Source organism: Contarinia nasturtii, unplaced genomic scaffold, assembly GCF_009176525.2.
Source record: "Contarinia nasturtii isolate CC-2019 unplaced genomic scaffold, AAFC_CNas_1.1 Cnas_scaffold_350, whole genome shotgun sequence".
Classification (NCBI taxonomy): Eukaryota; Metazoa; Arthropoda; class Insecta; order Diptera; family Cecidomyiidae; genus Contarinia; species Contarinia nasturtii.
Window position 1 is genome coordinate 5,072,223 of NW_022197705.1, and position 22,014 is coordinate 5,094,236.

Below are 22,014 nucleotides of genomic sequence, written 5' to 3' on the forward strand. Positions count from 1 at the left end.
AATAGACCTTTTGATGCCAAAAACAACTCCAAAACAATTTCAAAACCGTGCAAAATTAGATGAAACCGTTCTATTTTTACTCAACACCACGCACGAACTTTATGGGTTTCTTTTCCTTTATTTTAACTGCGATGTGAATAAAACGCTAAACTATGTCCAAAATATAAACAAAAGTGACGGTTTTTATTAGATCAATTAATCGTCTCATAAATTATATGATGACCACAATTGACGCACCAATGCACATACTACTGAAGTTAAACGAATAAACTGTTTGTACGTGACTAACAATTTTTTGGATTTCTGTCTATAATTTGGATTTCTTCACAAACGCTGTTTAAAGGTTAAACGATCGCAGTAATACCGAACAAAATACAAAAAAAAATCTCACAAAATATGTGTGTTTGATGTGTGCGAACTGCAGCAGCTACTAAATCATACTGAATTGTAAGGTGCGCTAAATAATTTGAGTTTGTCTTAAAAGAGACATAGATAAATAATGTTGAACTATGTCAGTCAATGTAAATGCGCGATGTGTTTTTTTATTCATTCTTTATTCGTTCGTCTGTTCAAGCATTCAGCTGCTGTTGTTACATTGAGTGGCTTGTGTATAGCGGCAAATAGATCTTAATTCAATACAAATGTAAACAAAACGGCTACTTCTCAACCAACACATCGATGTTTGCGATTTCACATTGTAGCAAACGAAATCTCTTTGGATACCGATTACTTATTCCAGCAGTACAGTGAATGTGTGTTCTAGAGAAAAAGGAAGAATGTTTGTGTCATGACATGACTACACACAACATTTTCACGGTTGATCATTTGCACATATTACAGCAAAGAAAAATGATTTATACTTGGCTAGAATGTAAAAGTCCCCCGAAAACGCGTGAGCTCAATACATTGTATACATAGGTGAACAGCCTACATAGCATAACCAAATACATTTGTGTACATAGAAAATTCATTTGGTTTTGCGTGTATTGTCAACAATGTATACGTTTTGTGTGCGCTGGGAGAATGAGTAAGGTAGTAAAAAAGAAAGATTGTTCGAGAGTGGAGTGAGTGTGAGAGAAAGAGAGAGTGAGATGGATCATAAGTTTGCTTAACTGTCGTTTGTAAATTGTCGAGATCGTTTTATTAACTGTGTTCTTGAAACATACACGTCTATATCAAACTCTGATCGTTGTCCGGCCGCATTTATGTTCGAATAACACGAACGACGAAGCTTGATCGATGTCTATTAAATTCGTTTTCTTGATTCACATTTTTTTCCCTCCGAGATTATCGTGCACTTTGTAAAAATTGACATGCAAGTGCAAAATGATCAATGGCTGCCAATCGTTTGCTCCGGCAAAATATAAAATGGAAAATGAATTCGACAGCATCAAATAAAAATGCTATTTATAATTGTCTGCTTCAGTTTCGATTGTAATTTATCAAATAGATTTTGCAACAGTCACATTATTTTACGCGTGCAATTTCAATTAAATTGGCTTTAGGTTCTCGTGCAGAATGAGAGGGAGAGAGAGAGAGAAAATATTGAAATAAATTAGACTAAGAGCAAATTTCTGCGTTTTTAACATTCGAAAAAAGTAAAAGTCAGCGGTCATAACGTATTTTATTGATCATTTGTTCTATAATCTATGAAAAATAGTAAACGATTAGCGAGCGGAAAGACAGAATGAGAGAAACAAGAGAAGAAAGAAAGGGAAAGACTGTATGTAGGACTATTTTGCGTGGATCAACTGTACTTTTACGCATAATTTTTTTTTGTTCGCTGTCGCCGTTGTGTTCTGCTATGTTCGCTTTTGCAACATATTAATTATTATATGAGCTACGAAAAACGGCAACATGTTTACAGTCTCGACACAATTGTATCATAATATTGTTGAATGAGGCCCACAGATGTAGTGCGTTCATTGTTCACATTTTGCCTGCATACACCACACAGATATCATTTAAATTACTATGGCCAAGAGCATAAAATGCATCGCAGAGTTGGTAAATCGTAGTACTTGCCTGAACCAGACAGTTTTTGTTCAATCGGTTGAGATTTTGACCTACGACAGTATGGCGTACACGTTGAAATTGAAGGCGCGCTCAACATTATTTATTATGAATGAGAATGAACTTTAATTACATTGGTGTCTCCCTGATATTAAAAACGATGGAAAAGACATTGAGTGCATACGTAACTTCTGTATACAATTCCATTCTTGTGGACTACTATGTAAGGTCTGAACGGTGTAATTACCGGACAATGTGCAAGATTCACCGCTTCTCTAAAGTGAGAAACGGCCGAAATACACCGTTTTCAATCGACAGTGTCGATTCGACACTGATTTACGGCGTCAAAATTAATTGCACCGAAAAATGAAATGTAAATAATATCGTTCGATCTTTTTTCTCTCCTTCGATCAACGGTGCAAAAGTCAAGAGAGAAAAAATGCACGTATTTGCGAGCAAAATTGCACAAATCATATCATTGGGAGCATGCAGGCAATGCATAAAATCATTAGCAAGAGCAACATGCATATATCATAAATTATTTATTAGATTTGGACTTTTTCAATTTAAGGAACGATCGCGAACGCTGAAGACAGAGACAAGGCAGTACAAAAAAGCGAGAAGGATAGGCGGGAGGGAGATGTAGAGTGAAGAAGAAAGAGATCGAGACATATTCGATCCGCAAACTGATTTTGTTCGACATGTCTGTACGCGCCTATCTGCATGTAATAAATATCAATCGAGCAGCTAATTAAAATGTCATATTCATATAATTCACATGATTTAAGATAGTCGTTTTTTTTGCTCTTTTCATATTGGCTTTTTTTTCTCGAATTAGGTAAAACGTCAACCAATCTTTCGATTGAATTTTCTGATGCAGTCCAAAAATGGTCTGCATAGTGAGAAATACGTGTTTATATTGAATCGCGTGCGCTGACTCCACACTCTGTCACAGTATAGTGGTTTTGAGGCTTTGGTTTGTTTTCAAACACGATGAAACTTAAATTGCAGCCTATACGTTTCGGTAAGTGCTGACAGGTCGGTGCGTGCATGTTCGCACAAACTATTTAACCGCATCAAAAATCCATGATAATGATATATATTACTCGGCATTTAATCCGATCAAATTGAGAGGAAGCTGCTCATAATAAAATCACGTTGATTTAAACGATCATTGCCCGAGTCCATGTAGGTTTTTTTTGGCATTTTTTGGTCTTTGGCTTTATTGCGGTTTAAATTATTTCAAAATGTTGAAATCATATCGTTTTCACATGCTTACACTTTGATTCAAGCCAAATGAAGTATGTGATAACGTGTTTTGTTTACATCAGTATCAAACACGATCGAGCGAAGCCAAAAATGTGCTATTTTTAAAACGGAATTTCGTTATAATTTAAAGAGAAAATCACGCTACTATCATTTTGAATCGACCTGGTGAATTTTGTAGAATGTTTTTAATAGATTTTTAATCAAGGCGCACAAATTTTAGAACTTAAAACATGTTTTTTTTTTCGTCGAGGGCAAATGAACAATCGCAATAAATTTCCCAGTTTAATAACGAGACCAGCATTTTTCAGTTCATTGCACATCGCGCACATTAACTGTTTGGCCCTTTTTGCGCGTACAATGGCAACAATGTTGAACTGCGATTGAGAGAAAATCCTTCGCATTCGCAAACGAAATGAATCAGGTTTGATGTGTATTGTTTCAATGTAAATGCTCCAAAATGGCATTGACGTAACAACAACAAATACGAAACATTATTATGAAAGATACTGTCTGTTTGCACTCATGAATTGCGATAAGGTAATTCTGTTGTGAAAGTGCGTGATTAAATGTGATTCGATTTGCTGATTAACGATTAATTTCATCTCGGAACAAACAAAAGTCGAATGTCAAAAAATAAACAATAAATCAGAAAAAAGTGAATAATAAATGTGTGCACTTACCGCTCATCCTTTTCATATTTAGGAAATGTAACATGCAGCAATTCCAGAATCGAGCTTTCACTTTGCGGTTCAGCTGATATACCCTGGGCACGTTGCCGTTGGAACCCATTGCCACCATGTACGCCACCTTTTCGACCACCGGCACCACCACCCCGACTACTAAATGGAAATACACTTTGAAATTTATCCAAATGACTTTTTAACTCGGCAATTTCATTTTCTTTGCATCGCAACAAATGTTCCAGATCATTGATTCGAGACGATTTAATTTGAATCACTTGCAACAAATGCTCTTCACTACTTAATAAATTTGCTGTATTAAACGCTGCAACCGTTTGACTAAATGGATTTGTTGAATTGTTTTGCTCCATATTTTGGTTGCCTGTTCCGCTCACGCACAGATCGCCGATTTGTTCGTTGAGCGGCAAGTTAGTCGGCGAATCGTTAGACGACGAATCGCACGTTGTCATTTCGTTTAAATTCGGGTCAACGATAAAGGAATTGATAGCCGCCGACGTTGATGTGGTGCCTGTATTTGTTATGGTTGTCGGTGTTGTATCCATTTTTGTTGAATCATTATTATTGTTATTGGTCTGCAAGTGAAAAATAAACAAAAAGATGAAAATTAAATGTCATTTCAAATGTTATCTAGAGAAGAAAATGGACACTCACATTATTACTATGATTTCTACTAACTAAACCTATATCGTATGTGCTGTGAACGCGTGGTACGTCATGTGAATCCATTTTCGGACGAACAAAGAAAATTTTCCGATCCAAATTATTGAGCGATAAAAGCGATAACAATTTTGAGCGTGTCGTTGATGTGGTCGAACAATGATGATTTTTATGAATTTTGTGACTGGAATCTGTGGTATCTTTCGATGAATCGCACTGAATTCGTTCGGTTGGATTATTGGTATTGTTAATGTTTGGATTACAGGATAATGTGTCGCTGATGTAAATATGATTTGTATGTCCACCTCCACCGGTGTCGTGGAACTCTGACACTGTTTGTGTTTCTTCGTCTACAGCGGCTGCTCGCCTACTTGCGAAACACAGCCCATCAAAACACACGCGCATTAACGAAATTTTTGCAAATTCCCGTGCACACCGAAAAAACGAAAATCGTACCGCAAATCCTGCAATTAGAAACAACAAAAACATCAATATGAACAAAAAATTGAAGGACATAGATTTCTTATTCACTACACTCAATGTACTCTAACCCAATTTCTTAACCACAACTCGATTTACTCGACTTACTCTATCAAATGAAAAATAGAAAAGTTTGGAAATCTTATTTCAGCATTGACGATAGATTGACGTGTGTTGCTCTTTGCAACGAAAGATTCTAATTGCCATTCCATGATCAACGAAAGCATCTGTTTATTTTAGTCATTCATGAAATGCGTAATTGAATATGTAAAAGATTTTGACTTGGGAAAATATTTACACAAAAATCCACATTTCGAAATAGACACACGGCGAGTTTATTTTGCCAAACGAGATCAAATGAAGTGAGGAAAAGCGATAAATTTTATTTATTTTATTGTGTAGTTGCACGCTATATTTGAATTTGAGAATATTCTGCGACAAGGAACGAATACATGTGAACAAGATGAGACATTCAAAAGTGCTCCGTGTGCATAGTTTTCATGCAAATTGTTCACATTGAGTTTATATCAATCAATTAAATATTGCAATAGGCACACACCACAATTTGTATATTTTAATGATAAAAAAATGTAAAATAGAAGCAACACGATCAATTGATCAATATCAATATAGTGGCTCTTGTACTTGAGAACAGCGAGTTTTATTTTTAGAATTGTTAAATTAAAATTGTGAATTATTTTCGAAACGAATGTGAATTTTATAAGCGGGCACATTGTCATTGTTCGATATCCACACACAGGCAGTATGCCATGTCTGTCTCAGTGTTGACGACACTATAAACTAATCAAAAAATTGTACACAATAATAAAACTAGCATTGTGCAACGACTGATGTATTTATAACATTTTATTTGTTTTCCTTCGTCGTTATCCATTAAAATAATTGAGTTGTTATTTTGCTCATACAGTTCTTTTGTGTTTTGATACAATTTTTTTGCTTTTTTTGCTGTGCCGAATGAAATGAAACAGTCAAAACTTATTTTGTTCTATTCTGATATTATGGTCTTGCTCTCTCTCTCTCTAGGCGCGTGTTCGTGTGTTTTGGTTTTTTTGTCACTGAAATCAAGCAATTTAAAATTGAAAAGAAAACGACAATAATCAAAACAATAAAAGTCCGATAAATCAGACGCGTATTTTGTGGGCATACATATAATGCGTTCGCATTCAATCGCCAACTAATTAAAGTTATGTTGAAAAATTCATTTGATACCAAACTGCCATAGAAAATTCGACGCGCACCCAATGGAATTATGTGTGATCATCAAAACTCGATTTGTTTATGGTTGGTCTGTCGTAAAGTTTCAATATGTAGCCTGTATGTAGTTAAAACGACGTCAAATGTTTGCCGATTTTAAATGTGAATGAAATGGAACGAGAAAACGACAGCCATTTTATTTGACCTTAAACGGCAAATTTGAATATGTCGCGCATATATTTTCGTATTTTATAATATTTTTTTTTTTTCATTTCCATGAACCGACATAATATTTTCCCAAAGTGTTTGTAGTGTATATTGCCGCTGTCACATCGAATGACTAACTTTCATTGACAACGAAAACCTATTCTCAGTCATACACATTTATTTAAATTAACAAATGTACTAATGTAGTAATTAGGAGAATTGGCGAAGTTTGTGCGTTCGTTCGTTCCAAAGTAAGACGATTTATCGCGGAAAAAAAAGTTCAATCGCAAACAAATGTTCAAATGGTGCTAATTAAAAGAGGGTCACAATTGAAATTGCGTGTGTTTAAAAATAGATTTGTGGTGTATTTTCGAAAAATTCGCCATTGCTCGTCATTGAAACATAATCCGAATGGTTTAATGCAGCAGCGAATGAAAAGAGAGTTGAATTACACTTTCAATTTGCTCCTTTTGTCATTTCTCTTGAACTCGGCCCATAGGCTTGGGCTGAGGCTGACGACTGCACTATTCATACCACGTTAAATGTCAAATGACACGGTATTATTATTTTAAATGGCAAACAAGATCATAAAAATCCATGAAAATTCCAATTCAACAACAATGAAACTCATTTTTTTTGTTTTTTATAGTTTCGGTACATTTCCTACACTTCCAGGCAATAATTCTGGTTTTGATTGACTGACGATGCCAAATTATTGTTTTAATTTTTTTACATTTCCTCTGAAATTATTGTCATTTTTACTCAAAATCAACGAACCAATATCGAAGATAATACGAAGTGACACACCGACGTAATTCGTCATTCTTTTGTGAGAGCATAAAAGTCGATTTTTTTGTTCTTTCCCATGTTTTAGTTTAAGGACGATCGAACTAATTAAATGGCTCATTATATTTTAAATTGGCCCCCGTCAATTGTTCACGCTCCCAGTTTACAATCCATAAAAATTGCGATATTTTGATGTTGATTGTGACGCAACGGGTCAAATAAATAAAACTGGAATTTTACGATAATTTTTCATTCCCACTTCGTGGCACACATACACACACATCACACATAAATATTCCACGGTTCCGTTTATTTTGTAATAGTCGCTTATTATTGTTACGCTTACATTGTAATTTAAACTGACAAGTTGCCAGATTTGGTCACGATGAAGTTCGGTTTAATTAATTTTAGCACGTATTTTTTATTCGATTTATCGTATCAGGTGGTATTTTGTTAACAGATACCATTTGCAATGAAAAATATTCGCATTTTTTGCGCTAAATTTAAACTCAAAACTGCTAATTGTTTATTTTTTCATGTTTATCCGAAAGAAACAAAATTTTTATCAAATGACGAATATCTAATCTCTGCACTTTGAATCGCTTTGGATGTGTATGAGTTTTAATGAATTTTTTTTTTGTAAACTTTGACTAGTAAAAATATGCTTTTTTTGATATTTTCGAGACCGGACAAATGATATATGTGATACAATCAACGTTCTGCGGTAAAATGTGCCATTCGGAGACTTTTGCACATAAAAAAAACCATTTTATAACCGATTTAATGTGTTATTTTTTTGTTCGTATAAATTTTTACTCGTATGCCGTTGAATCGAAATGCAATTGTTTTGCGAGCGAAACACTTGACACAAATATTAGGAGAGTTATATCTTGGCTTAACATAAATTTGAATGAAAATGTCGTTTTCATAAATTTTGATTCATAAATAAGTAAAATACAATTTACTAGAAATCGGAAAGGTCGTGCAGTTCGATTGAATCGAGTCCATCGCTTAAAATGCTATCGTATTATACATACACTCTCAGTCGCCAATAGGCAATTCGTTCGTATTGCATTTGCAATCGGTCGTTTCAATTAATTTCTCATCAATTTCGAATTCGTAACGTATTAATTAAAAGCGATTGAATTCACAGCACATTTTTGTGCGAATCAAATGGCATTTTCACAAATGAATTTTGTTACAAGCGTGTTAAATAATTATGTATATATTTGTTGTGCTTGTCTCGTCCGGTTATCGCGTTTGACATAGAAAAAACATACGCACATATTTCTCGATGCATCAAATAAGCGAACAAAAGCAACAACAACAAAAAACTGTGCTAAAATTTAAATAAAATTCTAAATTTAAATAATTCAATTACAAATGAGCATATGGCGCTGTGACTGCTGAAATTGCACATGCACAGCAGAGTATTAGTATTTGTGCTCAATGTCAATTAACCCCTTTTGATCGGCGGTGTGAGTACAAATTGTGATTCAATTGTCTTTTCAGTTGCCATCGCAAGAGCAGGTCGTAAAAATTACAAAATATTTCTTATTTCATTGACAAATTATTATTATTGATACACGATTACGAGTGATTTTCTCTTTAGTTGCGGAAAGCAAAACCAAAGATAATTGGCTGGTCTGATCGTTTAATGAATGTGTGTGTATTGGTCGGTTGTTACAGATGTCGGGGAGAGTCGAAAAATTATGAATTCGTATAATTAAGGGGGTCCATTAATGATTCAAAATAATGTCGATAATGACATTGGATCGCACATGACACCAGACGCCGAACTCTTTTTGTCCATTTATCTCTTCATCTGTCGTTTTTTTGCACGTTTTCTCTATCACAATCGAGCGTCAGAAATGCACATTAGTTTATGTTGATTCGTCTGTTTATGTGTATTCTATTCAGTTTATGACTTGCTAATGAAATAGTGTATTTTCTGTTGCCCTCTAGACACACATCTCATGCAAAACCATGTCTATTTTTACATTAAGTGAATGACAACCGACTTTCGATGCGACGAAACAAAGAATGCGAAAAAAGTGTCGTTTTACGCGATTTTCTTCGACGCCGAAGCAAATTCAAAAATTCGATCTAAATCTCAGAGAATGTTTTGTTTTTCTAAATGACGCATCGAAACAGTTGTTCAATATCAAAAACGCAAACTGCCAATTAAAAATGCCATAATAATGTGACAGCGTAATTTACACCATTTTTACAGCACCACATCTATCTTATCTAAATGATTTTGTGTAAATAATGAAAGTCATTTCAATAAGATAATAATCGTAAGCTGATATCAAAACCATCATAATTATTATTTGTAAATGCTTGTGTTTTGCAACACACCAATCAATGGTGTAATAAACCACAATTTTTCTGTTGACACAATATTCAAGCGTCGGATAGTATGAATTCAAAAAAAAAAAACAGCAGTTCAATTTGCTTAAAGTGAGCAGAACAAATTATTCTTCACATCAAAAGGAGGTCTCACATCAAAAATCGACGTGAATTTAAAAAAGATCATCACTTCAATCAATCTGGTTTCCGTTTTCCTGCCATTTGTTTTGATTTCAATCAACCGAAGAAAATAAACTGATTAAAAGGAAAAAAAATAAAAACAAATTTCCACTTAATTATTGCAACGTGTTGAAAAGCAAAGCTTCAAACTATACTCAATCTCATAATATTCTTCAAAATTAGCATCCCACTCACACTTTAAGCTTAAACACAATCCTGTTGATTTATACCAAGACTTTGACGTTCATTAAATGAGCCTCTGCATTGAATAATATTGCGATGTCGATTTTATAAACAAACAAATATCAATCGAGATTAATATCACGTTTCATGCAACAATCATATATCGTTTGACACTTTCGAACTGATGAAATTCTACAGACTCTGTGATAGACAGATAGATTTACTTCTTTCGATTGAATTTTTTCATTTTTGTGGAAAATTTGTTATATTCTTTTCAATTCATTTTCTTAATATCTGGTAGATTAAAACCGTTTTCTTTTTCATTTAATAATTCTCTAAAATATAACATACTTGATAATTCATTACCTTTTTAATCGAGTATGAAATTTTAAAGGTTAATTATGTGATCAAATCATGTTTGGTATCCTTGTTTATTCACGTCAAAAAATGATAATATACTCTTTTTTTTTTGTAAAGTCAAATGACAAACACAATTTATTGGTGTTTGTTTGGGAATTTATTTCCATAAATAAGAACGAAAGCAAAAAATGTCACAAAAAATATTTTTTTCACGTATTTTTTCTCAAACGAATTTTTTCAATGCCGATGAATAAAAAAAAACATTTCTACACCTCTATGAATGATGACGATAAAAATAGTCGCACAGCCAAATTCAATCTGACGATTGTACGGAAGAAAAAGAAAACGTTTAACCGAAAAACGTATGATCGAAGCCAACACACATCAGAAAAAATGAAAACAATCGATGCGCGCGCGAGACCACTGACTGATTGTTTAGCGCGCGCGGTTTTGGTTAGCACAGTAAAAGTGTAGAAAATGCACTGAAAACCGAACAAAAGCGACAAGGCATTTTTATTTTATTATTGTTTAACCATTGGTGTTTTTGCCTTGCAAGACAGAGCGAGATAGAGAATCGCATACACACAGCAAAGTGAGTAATAGCAACTACTGGGTGCTAAAAAAAAGGAAAAACAGAGCCAATACAAAGGCAACCAATAAAAACCGATACCGAAAAAAAATAAAAAAATAAAACGGGCGCGCTGTTAAAGCTCACAAGCTTGTCAATTTCATGTTTTCAGTCGGTTCGTTCTCTTTCTCTCGTTAGTATATTTATTGTGGTGGATTGTTTGGTGTAATTTTTTCTCTCATTTACTGTACGTCGCACACATAGACAGTATGTAATCAAGGCACAAGTTCAGTCACAAATGGGGGCTTGAAACGGCAGCATATTGCACACATTGTGCTGCGAGACGCAGAAATAATTTTTGTTTGCGTATTGTAATTTTCCTTAGTGTATCGATCGAATCATTGTGACTGTGAACATCAAAGACTAGACCGAAGCTGAACTATTTCAATGTGAACATCTTCACTCTCTCACACACATACATGCATATCATATAATTTATTTTTCATTTGGCATTTCTTCTCTTTGATTTGCATGTCAATAAATCTATTTCAATTTTATATCCATGGCCTGTTTTTTTCTCTCTCGATCGGGCGCGATGTCGTTTGTCAGAATAAATTATGAACGATTGTGATTGTATTGATCGTCACTGTTTATCGTAAAAATTCCAATTGTGTTCGACGCGAATATAATTGATTGTCCAATTGTTCAGTCAATGGAAACCAGTCATTTTTTCGGCGACGATGTGTCGAAGCGCCGATTTTCCATGATTTCAAACTTAAACGATCTGGCCATTTACATTTTGTATTACCCATGCAGTCGGCCTCTTCTGGAGTATTTTCTCTTGGGCTTATATGAGTTTTTTTTTTCGCAGAAAAATTTACGTCAACTTGGAGTCTAAAGGATTAACAAGATTTAGGGTTTTTGTGTCACGTCGACACGAGCCATGATTATCATGACGAGATTGACTTTTATAACTTATAATGCTCAATAAAGTCATAACCCCTCATTGTCGTCGTCATTTCTACGTTTTATGATATTTGCACGATGATTTTATTACTATACTACGGTTTCTTTCGATCGCATTAATTGCACTCGACGGCACTCGAACAGTTAGAAAAATCCACAAATGAAAACCGAATCCAATCGAGCTTCTGAAAAAGGTACTGAGTCAATAAATGGCATAAAACACTGTATGAATTGAGTGGCAAATACAAGTGTAATGGAATTTCATGTTTGACCATTTTACTTTGTACAATAAAACTTTGACTGTTGTTTGCCATAAAATTGGAATGCTTTAACTTTGTAATATACATGCAAGCGCGAGAGGGAGACTGAGATATTGTCAATTTAATTCAATTGAAAAATTCAAACAATTGATTCGTTCTTTCAAGTCGCGATCAGTGGCCATATGTAGTGTCTCCAGTCTTTGTCACATCAAAATCATCTACGGAAGGAGACTTTTTTTTTCGTTGATTTCTTAACATTCATGACCAAACATTTTAATTGTGTTCGTGCAAGAGTAAATGGTTTGTATCACGCGATGAGAGTGAAATACATTGATGAAACAATCTAAGTTATTTTTCTCATTTGATTGAAATTACGACAACGTCAGCCGCGACCGATTTTTGTATGATATCATTGAGTTTGTGATTGCATGTTGGCAGAGAGAGAAAGAGAGAGAGAGAGATCGAAAGAGAAAAAGAGGGATTGAGTGAGAGAAAAATAGAGAAGGTTAGTGTTATGTTCAACAATTTATTCAATCATATTTTAAGCTCCTTCTGAAGGAAAGAAAAAGAGCGTAAAACCATTTAATTGCCATCCATTAATATACAAAGTTCATGTTTCCATGTTTGTTGTTCATTCCATTAAATTCCAACTTGGTTCCAATTCTCTTTTCTTCCATGTGTCGAAGCTGATTAAACTGGCTGTTTCCAAGATCAGAATCTCATTCGATCGTACACAGCGAAACACACACATACATCGCTGGTGATAGTACAGCAATTGCAGCCGCCGATTAATCAGCGAATACAAAACTATATCAACAACAAAAAATTGTAACACACATTCATTGTGTCATGTGATTTTCTGTGGCATATTCTTCACATTCTAAAATAAAATCAACGCACAATCTACTTAATTTGTACGGTTTTTTTTTCTGTTTACATTACACCATATGCGCTCTCTATACACACACGACTTTCTGTGAGTGGTTGCCGTTTGTTTTTTCATTATCTTTCACACATCTTTATAGTGTACAAAGAGAGAAGCGAAAAAAAAAACACTAGAGATAGAAGTGCAATTTTGGTGTTGCTACGAAAAAAAAACATGGGGCCGTAAAATCAGTTTTTATTGCTCAAAAGAAAAACAAATAATATTGAGCATATTCACACAGTGTGTAACAAGTGAAGAATAAATTAGCACTTTGAACGGCGTGAATCGAAAACGAAACAACACAAGAATTTGCACAGTACAAAATTTGTTGTTTTCTCTCTCTCTCTCTCTCTAGCACAAATTACATCCAGTAATAAGGATGCTAACCACCATATTGTGTATATACAACATTGTGCGTCTTATCCCATTTTTGGCGCTAATCATTCTATTTCGAGAGATAATTTGTTTGAACGTTGCTTTTTTTATGTTATTTCTATTTGGTTTTTTAGAGGTTCATAAACTGGCCAATTTTTCCATAAACAAACCGATTTAATGAAAGTCACGAGTACAGCTGCTAATGTAAACACAACGAATGTTTCGGAATTGATTGGCCGCGCTAAACAACGAAAACGCGTTGGCCAATGACTTGATTTTTATTACTCATCATTATCGACTGCGTTAATTTCGTACAAAGCAATGCGAACTTACGATGGCAGAAGCAACAATGCCATTGGAATTTTTGTTCAATTTGTTTTGAAGAGAAAACATGATGACATGACAAAATATTTAGCAAGCTGTTATCGGTCGCATACGTTTCATTTTGAATAAACAAATGTCGCATTAATCAGTGACAACGCGGTTTTGGCTCAATTGTTTCCCTACACACGCATGAAATCGTGCGTGTAATTTGCAATTGTACACGTGCTTAACTATTGTTCTCTTTCTGATTCAATTAAAACCTATTGCTGTTTCCATTGACTGGGTTTATTTACTAACAAAACCAATACAAACCAGAAATATGTGAGCCGATTCAGCCAAGATATGAAGCGATGCGATCGTATGATGACGCAAAAATAGAACCCGCATGCACTGACAAATCGCACGATCGACCATCACACATGAATATCAAAGAATGTTTATGGTGTATGTAGTGATTAAACGGGTTTGCGCCGTCTACGTGCGCTTGCGATCGTCTCCGTTTTTATGAGTGTTGTGATGTTTTATTCTCTCGACCGATATACACATGGAATAAACCAAAATGTGTGATTCGAGCCGCACATTTGTACGCTTTTGTATGTATAGAACTTTCGTTGTGGTTGACATTTAGGTTGATTACATTATATGAGGCATTTTGTCGTGTAAATGTGTCTTTTCATACTTGAACCATTTTTGTAGGCATCTTTTAAATTGAAATCAAGTAGCAAGCGCAAATTGACATTAAATTGAGAATTGGCATTAAATCGAGAACCAGATGTTTTCTTTTTACATGCGCGATTTCTCACATCGCGTGAATTCTACCAAAAACTATGCGAATTTCAAAAATAAAACAATTAAAGCTGTTTTATGGAGGATAGTGGAAGCTAGCTTTATGATTATGAGCGATTCATAACGTGCGCGTTTCGAAGCAAGAGCCGAGTTTTTATTTTCATTCTTCTATTTCATATTATCACGATTAAAGCACGAATATCGCGAACGCGACGACGAAGTACATTGAATCGCACCGAAACACATATATCCACACACACAGTATACAAACAAAGCGAACGGACTGGAATCTAAAAATAGAACAAGTGCCATTCAATGAGATAAAGCAAGAGAGCGTATCAATAATATATATATATATACAAACGCGTTTGCGAATGCTAAAACTGCTGTGCTGTTGCTTTGCTATCATAAGAGTTGTCGCCAGCAAACGCGAGAAAGTGTGAGAGAGATAGAGCAAGACTAATACGGTGGACACCGTTTCACGATAAAACGATGAAAATCATAAACTTTTTTTTTTCACGAAAAAACAAAAAGACACACAAATATTCAATGGAAAATAAAAGGTTTCGTTGCAGTTTTTCGATTACATGAAAAGCATGATAAAAATAGACATGCAAAATACAAAGTCTATTCGTGGCCAATCGAAGGCTCTTCAATAGAATTATTATATTATATATAGAATGCAATAAAAATTGTACATGAAATGCAAAAATCTATTTGCGCATTGCACACCGTGATAAGGTCACACATCACGGAACAAAAAAAAAACTGTTGTCAATGTGTGCAGTGTTATTTTTAGCAAAAGAGAGAACCAGTGTAGCCGCCAATTTGACGTAGTTGAGGCATTAACCATACAGTGATAAAAAGAAGAAGAAATAATTTGTCGACTAATCGACAAATACCAGCAACACATGAAAATGGTAATTTCCTTTTTGGATAAGATCATCATGGTTCCCGCAACGCTTAGCACTTTCAGGCCGTCCCGTTTCGCACGTCATGGTTTTACGTACGTACATAACCGTTCTGTATACCTTTGTTTTTCTTTGCATAATTACGGCACGAGAATTCGTATTATTTGTTTGTGATTGTTGTTGCTTTTTTTGTCAAGTTCCATAATCTACATCATTATCTGGTTTTTCGTCATTTGTTCCATTAGATATAAGAAATACGATGATCATGCTGTATAAGAAATAAAGAAAGACTTTTGTGCGAACACATTCAGTGCGGAGAAGCAACAAATTTCCAGAAATATATTTCATTTGTTAATATTTTTCGCTCTTAGTTTTGTTGGATATTTCCTTCAACTTTTGTTTATGCCACAAATTCAATATTTGTGTAACCTTAAGGAGACGAAATATAAATTTTAGACAAATACCAACACGTCACAGAATCAAACAATCATTTAAATTTTCGTCGTATTGTTTTTTGTGTCGATGATTTTTTAACCTAAAACAGAGACAGCACATTGACTCTTTATCTTCGTGTATCGACACTACTAATACGACAGTGCCGCATTAAAATGAACAGCATCTATTTTTAGATGAACAAAAAATGACAACAACAACAACGATGACGACGACAATGACAATCGAAACGGAATATACAATTTGTATGTGACAATAGATCGAGCGAGCGCATCATTATATTGTTAAAAATTTATATGGATATATGAATATATGGCCAATTTAAATATTATATTTATATCGACGTTCTTATTTGGTTGACTGGCGATCGCTTGTATGGCGCAAATATATGTCATTGCGACTGTGTGCATTCATGAAGTTTTGGCTTTGTTTCTACAAATTAAACGTAAATTTTGTCAATTTATTCTTATGAATGCTTTCTATTTATTGGCAGTAGGTTGAATTATTTTGGCAGTAGGTTGAAGCGACGAAGAAAAATCCAAAAAAATATGCATCCAAGAGTTCGATTTTAGGGAAAGTTGAATAAACATAATCACTCATAAAAATCAACATGTCTATTTGAATTGTCGTTTGACAGTCAAATCAATGAGAGAAAAATCAGTATTTGTATAAATAAATAACTAAAAATAAAACATTTTTCACTTACATTATGAATGGACTCTATCATGCAAATTACAAAAAAGAAATTTTTAGCACTATTAGAGTCAAATGACTGGTACGGTTTTCGTATCCTCGATCCGTTGCCTTTTTGTTGCGTTGTAATGTGTCTTGCACCAATTCAATATTCCTTTGCACTTTAAAATCGTTTAAAATCAATCGCCAATACTTCTAATGATTTTCAAATGACCACAATAGCTCGTTTTTGACGCCACCAAATGACAATTGATAAAATCGTAGGAAAATTCCGTTCAGTAAAAATGGATTATTTGTGCTAATAATTCGAGTGATATTATTTTTCGTCGTTTTAATAATAAATAAGTGGTTAATGTTACTTATTGATCTGCTATTAAACTGCGAAATTCAACTGGTGTGTCTATTACACGCGCAAATGCGGTGTGCTATGCGCCGCAAATACACTTGAAACTTGCGCACGATATTACTTAAGTAACACGTAAGTCGTCGCTTAATTTCGATTTTGTTCTGACAAATATTAATTGAAATTCAATAATAATCTATGGAAAATGCCGTACATCAGTTTCGCTCGACGAAATCAAAATAAAATGCGTTGTCAAAACGTAAGCACGGGATCAAACTGGATTTTCGTCAGTGTTTAACGAATCATTTTCTAATTATGTTAATATTGTTTATGAGTTGGTTTCTTTCAGATTTTTTTTATTCCTGTTATTGACATTGTCTGATGTCTTTATCACTTTTTGTATTCGAATTTCTCTCTTTCCGATCACCTTCAGTTCAATGATGATGACACACTTGCAAATGTGTTCCCGTGCCGTTCAAATGATAATAGTAAAACAAAATATTCGGTGTTTATCACAATCATCTGAGTACTATTGCTTTATTGATCTCAATTGATCTAACACTCTATTCACATCGAATGAACCACATTAAAAATAAAGAAAATTTGGTTAAGTCTAATTCACCTCGATTCAATGGAATTTCACAAAAAAATACACTTAAATAAAATGATGATTAAGATTTCAACCAGGAATAAAATCGAAAACCTAACCAACTATGAAGTAGAATATCTGAAATGACACTGGTTCGAGGGTATTTGCGTTGCACACGTTCAGATAGTGGTTTCGTTTCGTTGTAGTTGTATTTCATATTGTACACGGTACGAGATAAATGTGCGCGCACACCGTGTGAGGAAGAAGAAAAAAAAACAACAACTTAAAACGTAGTTGCGCATTCGACGACGACGCAACAAAACGTTGACAACATCACCATCACATGCACAGCTCAAACCAACATTCAGTCGTTCACGCAACCATCGCGCTGTGTGATTCCAGCTCTCTATTCTGCGATCCGATTTTATTCAGTTTCGTTGTATTGGTTGTATGCGACTCTATTTTTCTGACATTTTGACAGAGAATTACGTGTTTTTTTATTTCTGTTTATGTACAACAGTTGCCTACCTTGTCGATTTTCTATGTCGTAACGTCAATGCGGTCCTATTCGTTGTTTATTTTATTATTTCACTACTCTCGAACTTTTTTTTCTCCATGTCTCTGTATATTTATGAGCAATTGAACTTGTACGGAATGACATGCGATTCATCGCATTTTGGTGATAATATTTTATCGCTGAAAAAGAATCTTTAGCAAATGACCTCAATAAATATGGATCCATAAATTTTTTGCGGACACTTTTTCGGTAAGAAATAAATATTGAATTAAAGTAAAACCATAATCACCGAAAATACCATTCGAAATTGATATTTTTTATTTAAATCCAACTGAACATTTGATTTTTTTATTTTAAATTATAAATTGGAACTTTTTCAAGGCGGTTAAATGGAGACGGTTAAGTTGTTTTTATGAGATAGTATGTTTTCTTACATCTTCGAGAAGTTATATTTTTCTTATTTGAGGAAAATTATCAATTGATCTATGTTTAAGAATTCATTTCAAGAGCATTTGTCCAACAAAATTGAATATTTCTCTGTCAGATCGACGATATGCAAAATTACCGCGAACAATTGTTGCATGAACAAGACCTTTTAATTTCTTCCCCATGTATGGATTGGCCTTATGGCGAAAGTGAACGATGTCGGGTGTAACAACAAATTCACCTGATGGATCCCATATACACATGTCGGCATCGTATCCTTTGGCTAATTTACTTTTTCGATTCTCAAATCCGCACATTTTGGCCGGCTCAACTGACATCAAATGAACCATATCACTTATATCCATGTTGTGTTTCTCACAACTGGTCCAGAACACCGATAGTCCTATTTGAAATTGTTACATTTTATTTTATTGAAAATGTTTAAAAGAATTCTTGAAGCATTCAATGAAATCGTTCTTTTAACTTTTTCAGATTGACCTACCAAATTGAACGGAAGAAATTCCACAAAAGCTTTTCATCATATTTCCAAAATCTGGACCATCTGTAAGGAATTTGAGTTCCGGTGGACATGGTGAATGATCTGACACAACCATATTTATATCGCGGCTTTTTAAAGCATTCCAAAGTTGTTTTTGATTATTAGCGTCTCGAATTGGTGGACAGCATTTGAACTCAACGCCTTTTTGGGGAATATCATCAGCCGTGAAGTTCAAATAATGATGACACGTTTCGACTGTCAAACGATTTCCGACAATTTCACGACACTTTTTTATCAGTGGTAATGCATCAGCTGATGACAAGTGAACAATATGCATTCGAACACTGGAAATTTGATCATTTTTATATAATCTTTCCAGAATTTTTCGATTCAAAATTATTTTTTTACCTGTTATATTTCTGAGCAACGCGAGTTATCATTTCAATGGCGTTGAGCTCCAAGGAAGCAGGTCGAGTTTTCAAATATGTTTTGAAATCATGAATATCACCATTATTTTCGTCAACATCACAACACTCATCGTCGCATTTTTCGGCATGAAACTGATTGCGAAAGTAAATTGATCACTTCATGATTTAAAGAATAATTAATATTAAGTGACTTACAGCAACCAATGCATTCGTATTTTCCAAATGTTTCATGGCAAGTTCAACTTCTGCTTCGGTAACGCTATTAAAATATTCATCGCTTAGTGGACATAAAAAGCATTTAAATCCGACGACACCTGCCTGAAGCAGTTTCTTCAATTCGTTTTCGTTGCCCGGAACAAGTCCACCCCAAAAACCGACATCAGTGCAAATTTTTCCAATGGTTGCCTTTTGTTTTTTTAACAAATTCTCAACGGTTGTCGTTGGCGGAATTGAATTTCTATATGCAAACATGAACGATTACTCAATTCGTATATTACAATCATTTCGAAAAACTTCTCTCTTTCAAATTTATTGAATCAAATTGTATTCTTACAGCGGCATGTCTATTAGCGAGGTAAAGCCTCCAGCGGCCGCAGCTTTTGTTGCCGTCTCAAAACCCTCCCACGCAGTCCGGCCGGGTTCATTTATATGTACATGTGTATCGATAAGACCAGGCATTATTACAAGATTCGTATAGTCGTACAACTTATTATTGGGAAAAAATAAAAGGGAAGTTGTGAACAAAAGAATTAAATATTTGTAATCATATTTCAATATTTCATCCGAAAAATCGTATATATTTACCTCAGTATGACTATTTGCATCCAACCACTCTTCGACCTCAATCGGATCTTTGAATACTTCTTCAATTTTTCCATCGTTATTTACAACAATACCACCGTTACAAAGATCCTCATCAATAAATATACGATCACTTACGAACAAACGCACCATTTTTAAAAGCAAATTTTTTAACCGGCAATTGTAATTACGTTAACAAAAAAAAGAAAAGATTTAAAAGTAATTCTCCGAGTGAAAAAGATGGTATTTCTACAAACGTCTGATACTGAATGAAATTTTGAACGCAATTGCACATACAATCTTCGGCTATAAAACGGTCTAGACGATTTTATGCACATTTATGTGAGACAGAATTGTTCAGGTTATCAAAAGTACAGTTGATAATTAGGGTATTATTGGCCAAAGATTGAGAAAAAGACGGAACGTATATTATTGATAGCGCAAGGAATAATCTACAACAATAATAATAAATGGAATACATTCAATCTAATAATAGCTCTATTTTATTAAGCAATCTGATTGCCGTTATCATTTGCTACAACTTATACAAAGTGCTACTTTTTGAAAATTCCATTAATTAAAATAAGTCGGAGGTTGAACAAATAGTCACAAACATTGTAACATCTCACGCATTTCTTTTACTTGTAAAACTTTTGGAATTTAGATGTGCAACAAAAATACATTCATAGCGTAAGCTTTATTTATTATAAACCAACTCCATTTCCATTTCTACATTGAATAAAGTGAATGGAGAAGGTTACCATTCAATGGCAAAATTTATCGTTTGAAAAGTGTTTCTTGAAGTCTTTTTACCTTTGACTATATTTATGCTATTGGCGAAGGAGCTAACCTCAAATCCAAATAGTTCTAAGTTTTCCAATTTATTTGTCAAAAAAGTAGAAAACTATTGTACGGTAGACGGATTGAAAACGATACATTTCGTCAAATTCACAGTATGAATTAAAAAGATTTGGTTTGTGTACTTGCTAATATTTTGGCTCCGCCCCTTCGAATTTTCTCTATGTGTGTACAATTTGAAGTCGATTCCTCTGTACCGTTCTCGTTTTTCCTTTCTTTTTCCATCTGAAGGAGAAATCAATGGTTATATAAACAATTTTCGGTATGAAACCACAAAATTGCGAAGTTTGCTGGCAATTGTATACACACATTTTAAATGTAATAAGGGATTTGACACAAAATTATTGGATTTATGTAAAAATGAATTGTAATGAAATGAACTTTGTACAAGTCTGTCATCCGTGTTGCTGTTGAAATTTTAATTATAGAGTTCCTTTTTAATTGAATTTTTTCCTTTTCTTTATCAAATCGCTAGTTAAAAAAAAATACCTAAAATTGTTAAAAATTTCTTCTTCAATAAAAAAAACCAATTTTTCTGACGATCAAAAATGTTTATGCGTTATTTTATTGAATATGGTCCAATTTTGTCGAAAGAAATAAAAATGTTCAGTGCTTCGGTAAAACAGATACACATACGCAATGATTTCTAAATAAATTGTTATTGCATGTGATTACGGGGGAGCACGTGCGGTAAGATGAGCCATCGTATCATCGTAATTTCCAGGAAAAAGTGCTTAAATGTTTTCGAAGCATAAAATAACCTCACCTCACCTTACCAAGAATGAAATGGATTGAGAATAGAAAAGAAATGAAAGGGAATGGGGATCGAGTTAGAGATAGATAGAGAGAGAGAGAGAGAGAGAGAGAGAGAGAGAGAGAGAGAGAGAGA

The 22,014-nt window shown here is 34.1% G+C and overlaps 2 protein-coding genes across 4 annotated transcripts in view; both read right to left on the reverse strand.

Annotated features, from left to right (window-relative positions):
- Positions 1–17,716, reverse strand: part of LOC116338275 (cGMP-dependent protein kinase, isozyme 2 forms cD4/T1/T3A/T3B) — a 43,762-nt gene extending 26,046 nt beyond the window's left edge. The window contains exons 1-3 of one of the 3 annotated variants that reach the window (XM_031763412.1): positions 16,678–17,716; positions 4,635–5,104; positions 3,963–4,555 (exon numbers count right to left, since the gene is read on the reverse strand). In XM_031763412.1, the coding sequence (XP_031619272.1) occupies positions 3,963–4,555; positions 4,635–5,045 (1,004 nt within the window). In that variant the 5' untranslated portion in view covers positions 5,046–5,104; positions 16,678–17,716. Of the gene's footprint in view, positions 1–7; positions 119–3,962; positions 4,556–4,634; positions 5,105–10,409; positions 10,520–16,677 lie in introns of those variants that run through there. The other 2 variants (XM_031763413.1, XM_031763414.1) reach the window with 2 other exon arrangements.
- Positions 17,717–18,408: 692 nt separating this feature from the next.
- Positions 18,409–20,550, reverse strand: LOC116338156 (allantoinase). Its single transcript, XM_031763242.1, has 6 exons — positions 20,271–20,550; positions 20,020–20,171; positions 19,662–19,923; positions 19,447–19,598; positions 19,042–19,382; positions 18,409–18,942 (listed from the first exon to the last, which is right to left on the reverse strand). The coding sequence occupies exons 1-6, from the start codon at positions 20,418–20,420 to the stop codon at positions 18,611–18,613; spliced, it is 1,389 nt and encodes a 462-aa protein (XP_031619102.1). The 5' UTR covers positions 20,421–20,550; the 3' UTR covers positions 18,409–18,610.
- Between the last annotated feature and the right edge of the window lie 1,464 nt (positions 20,551–22,014).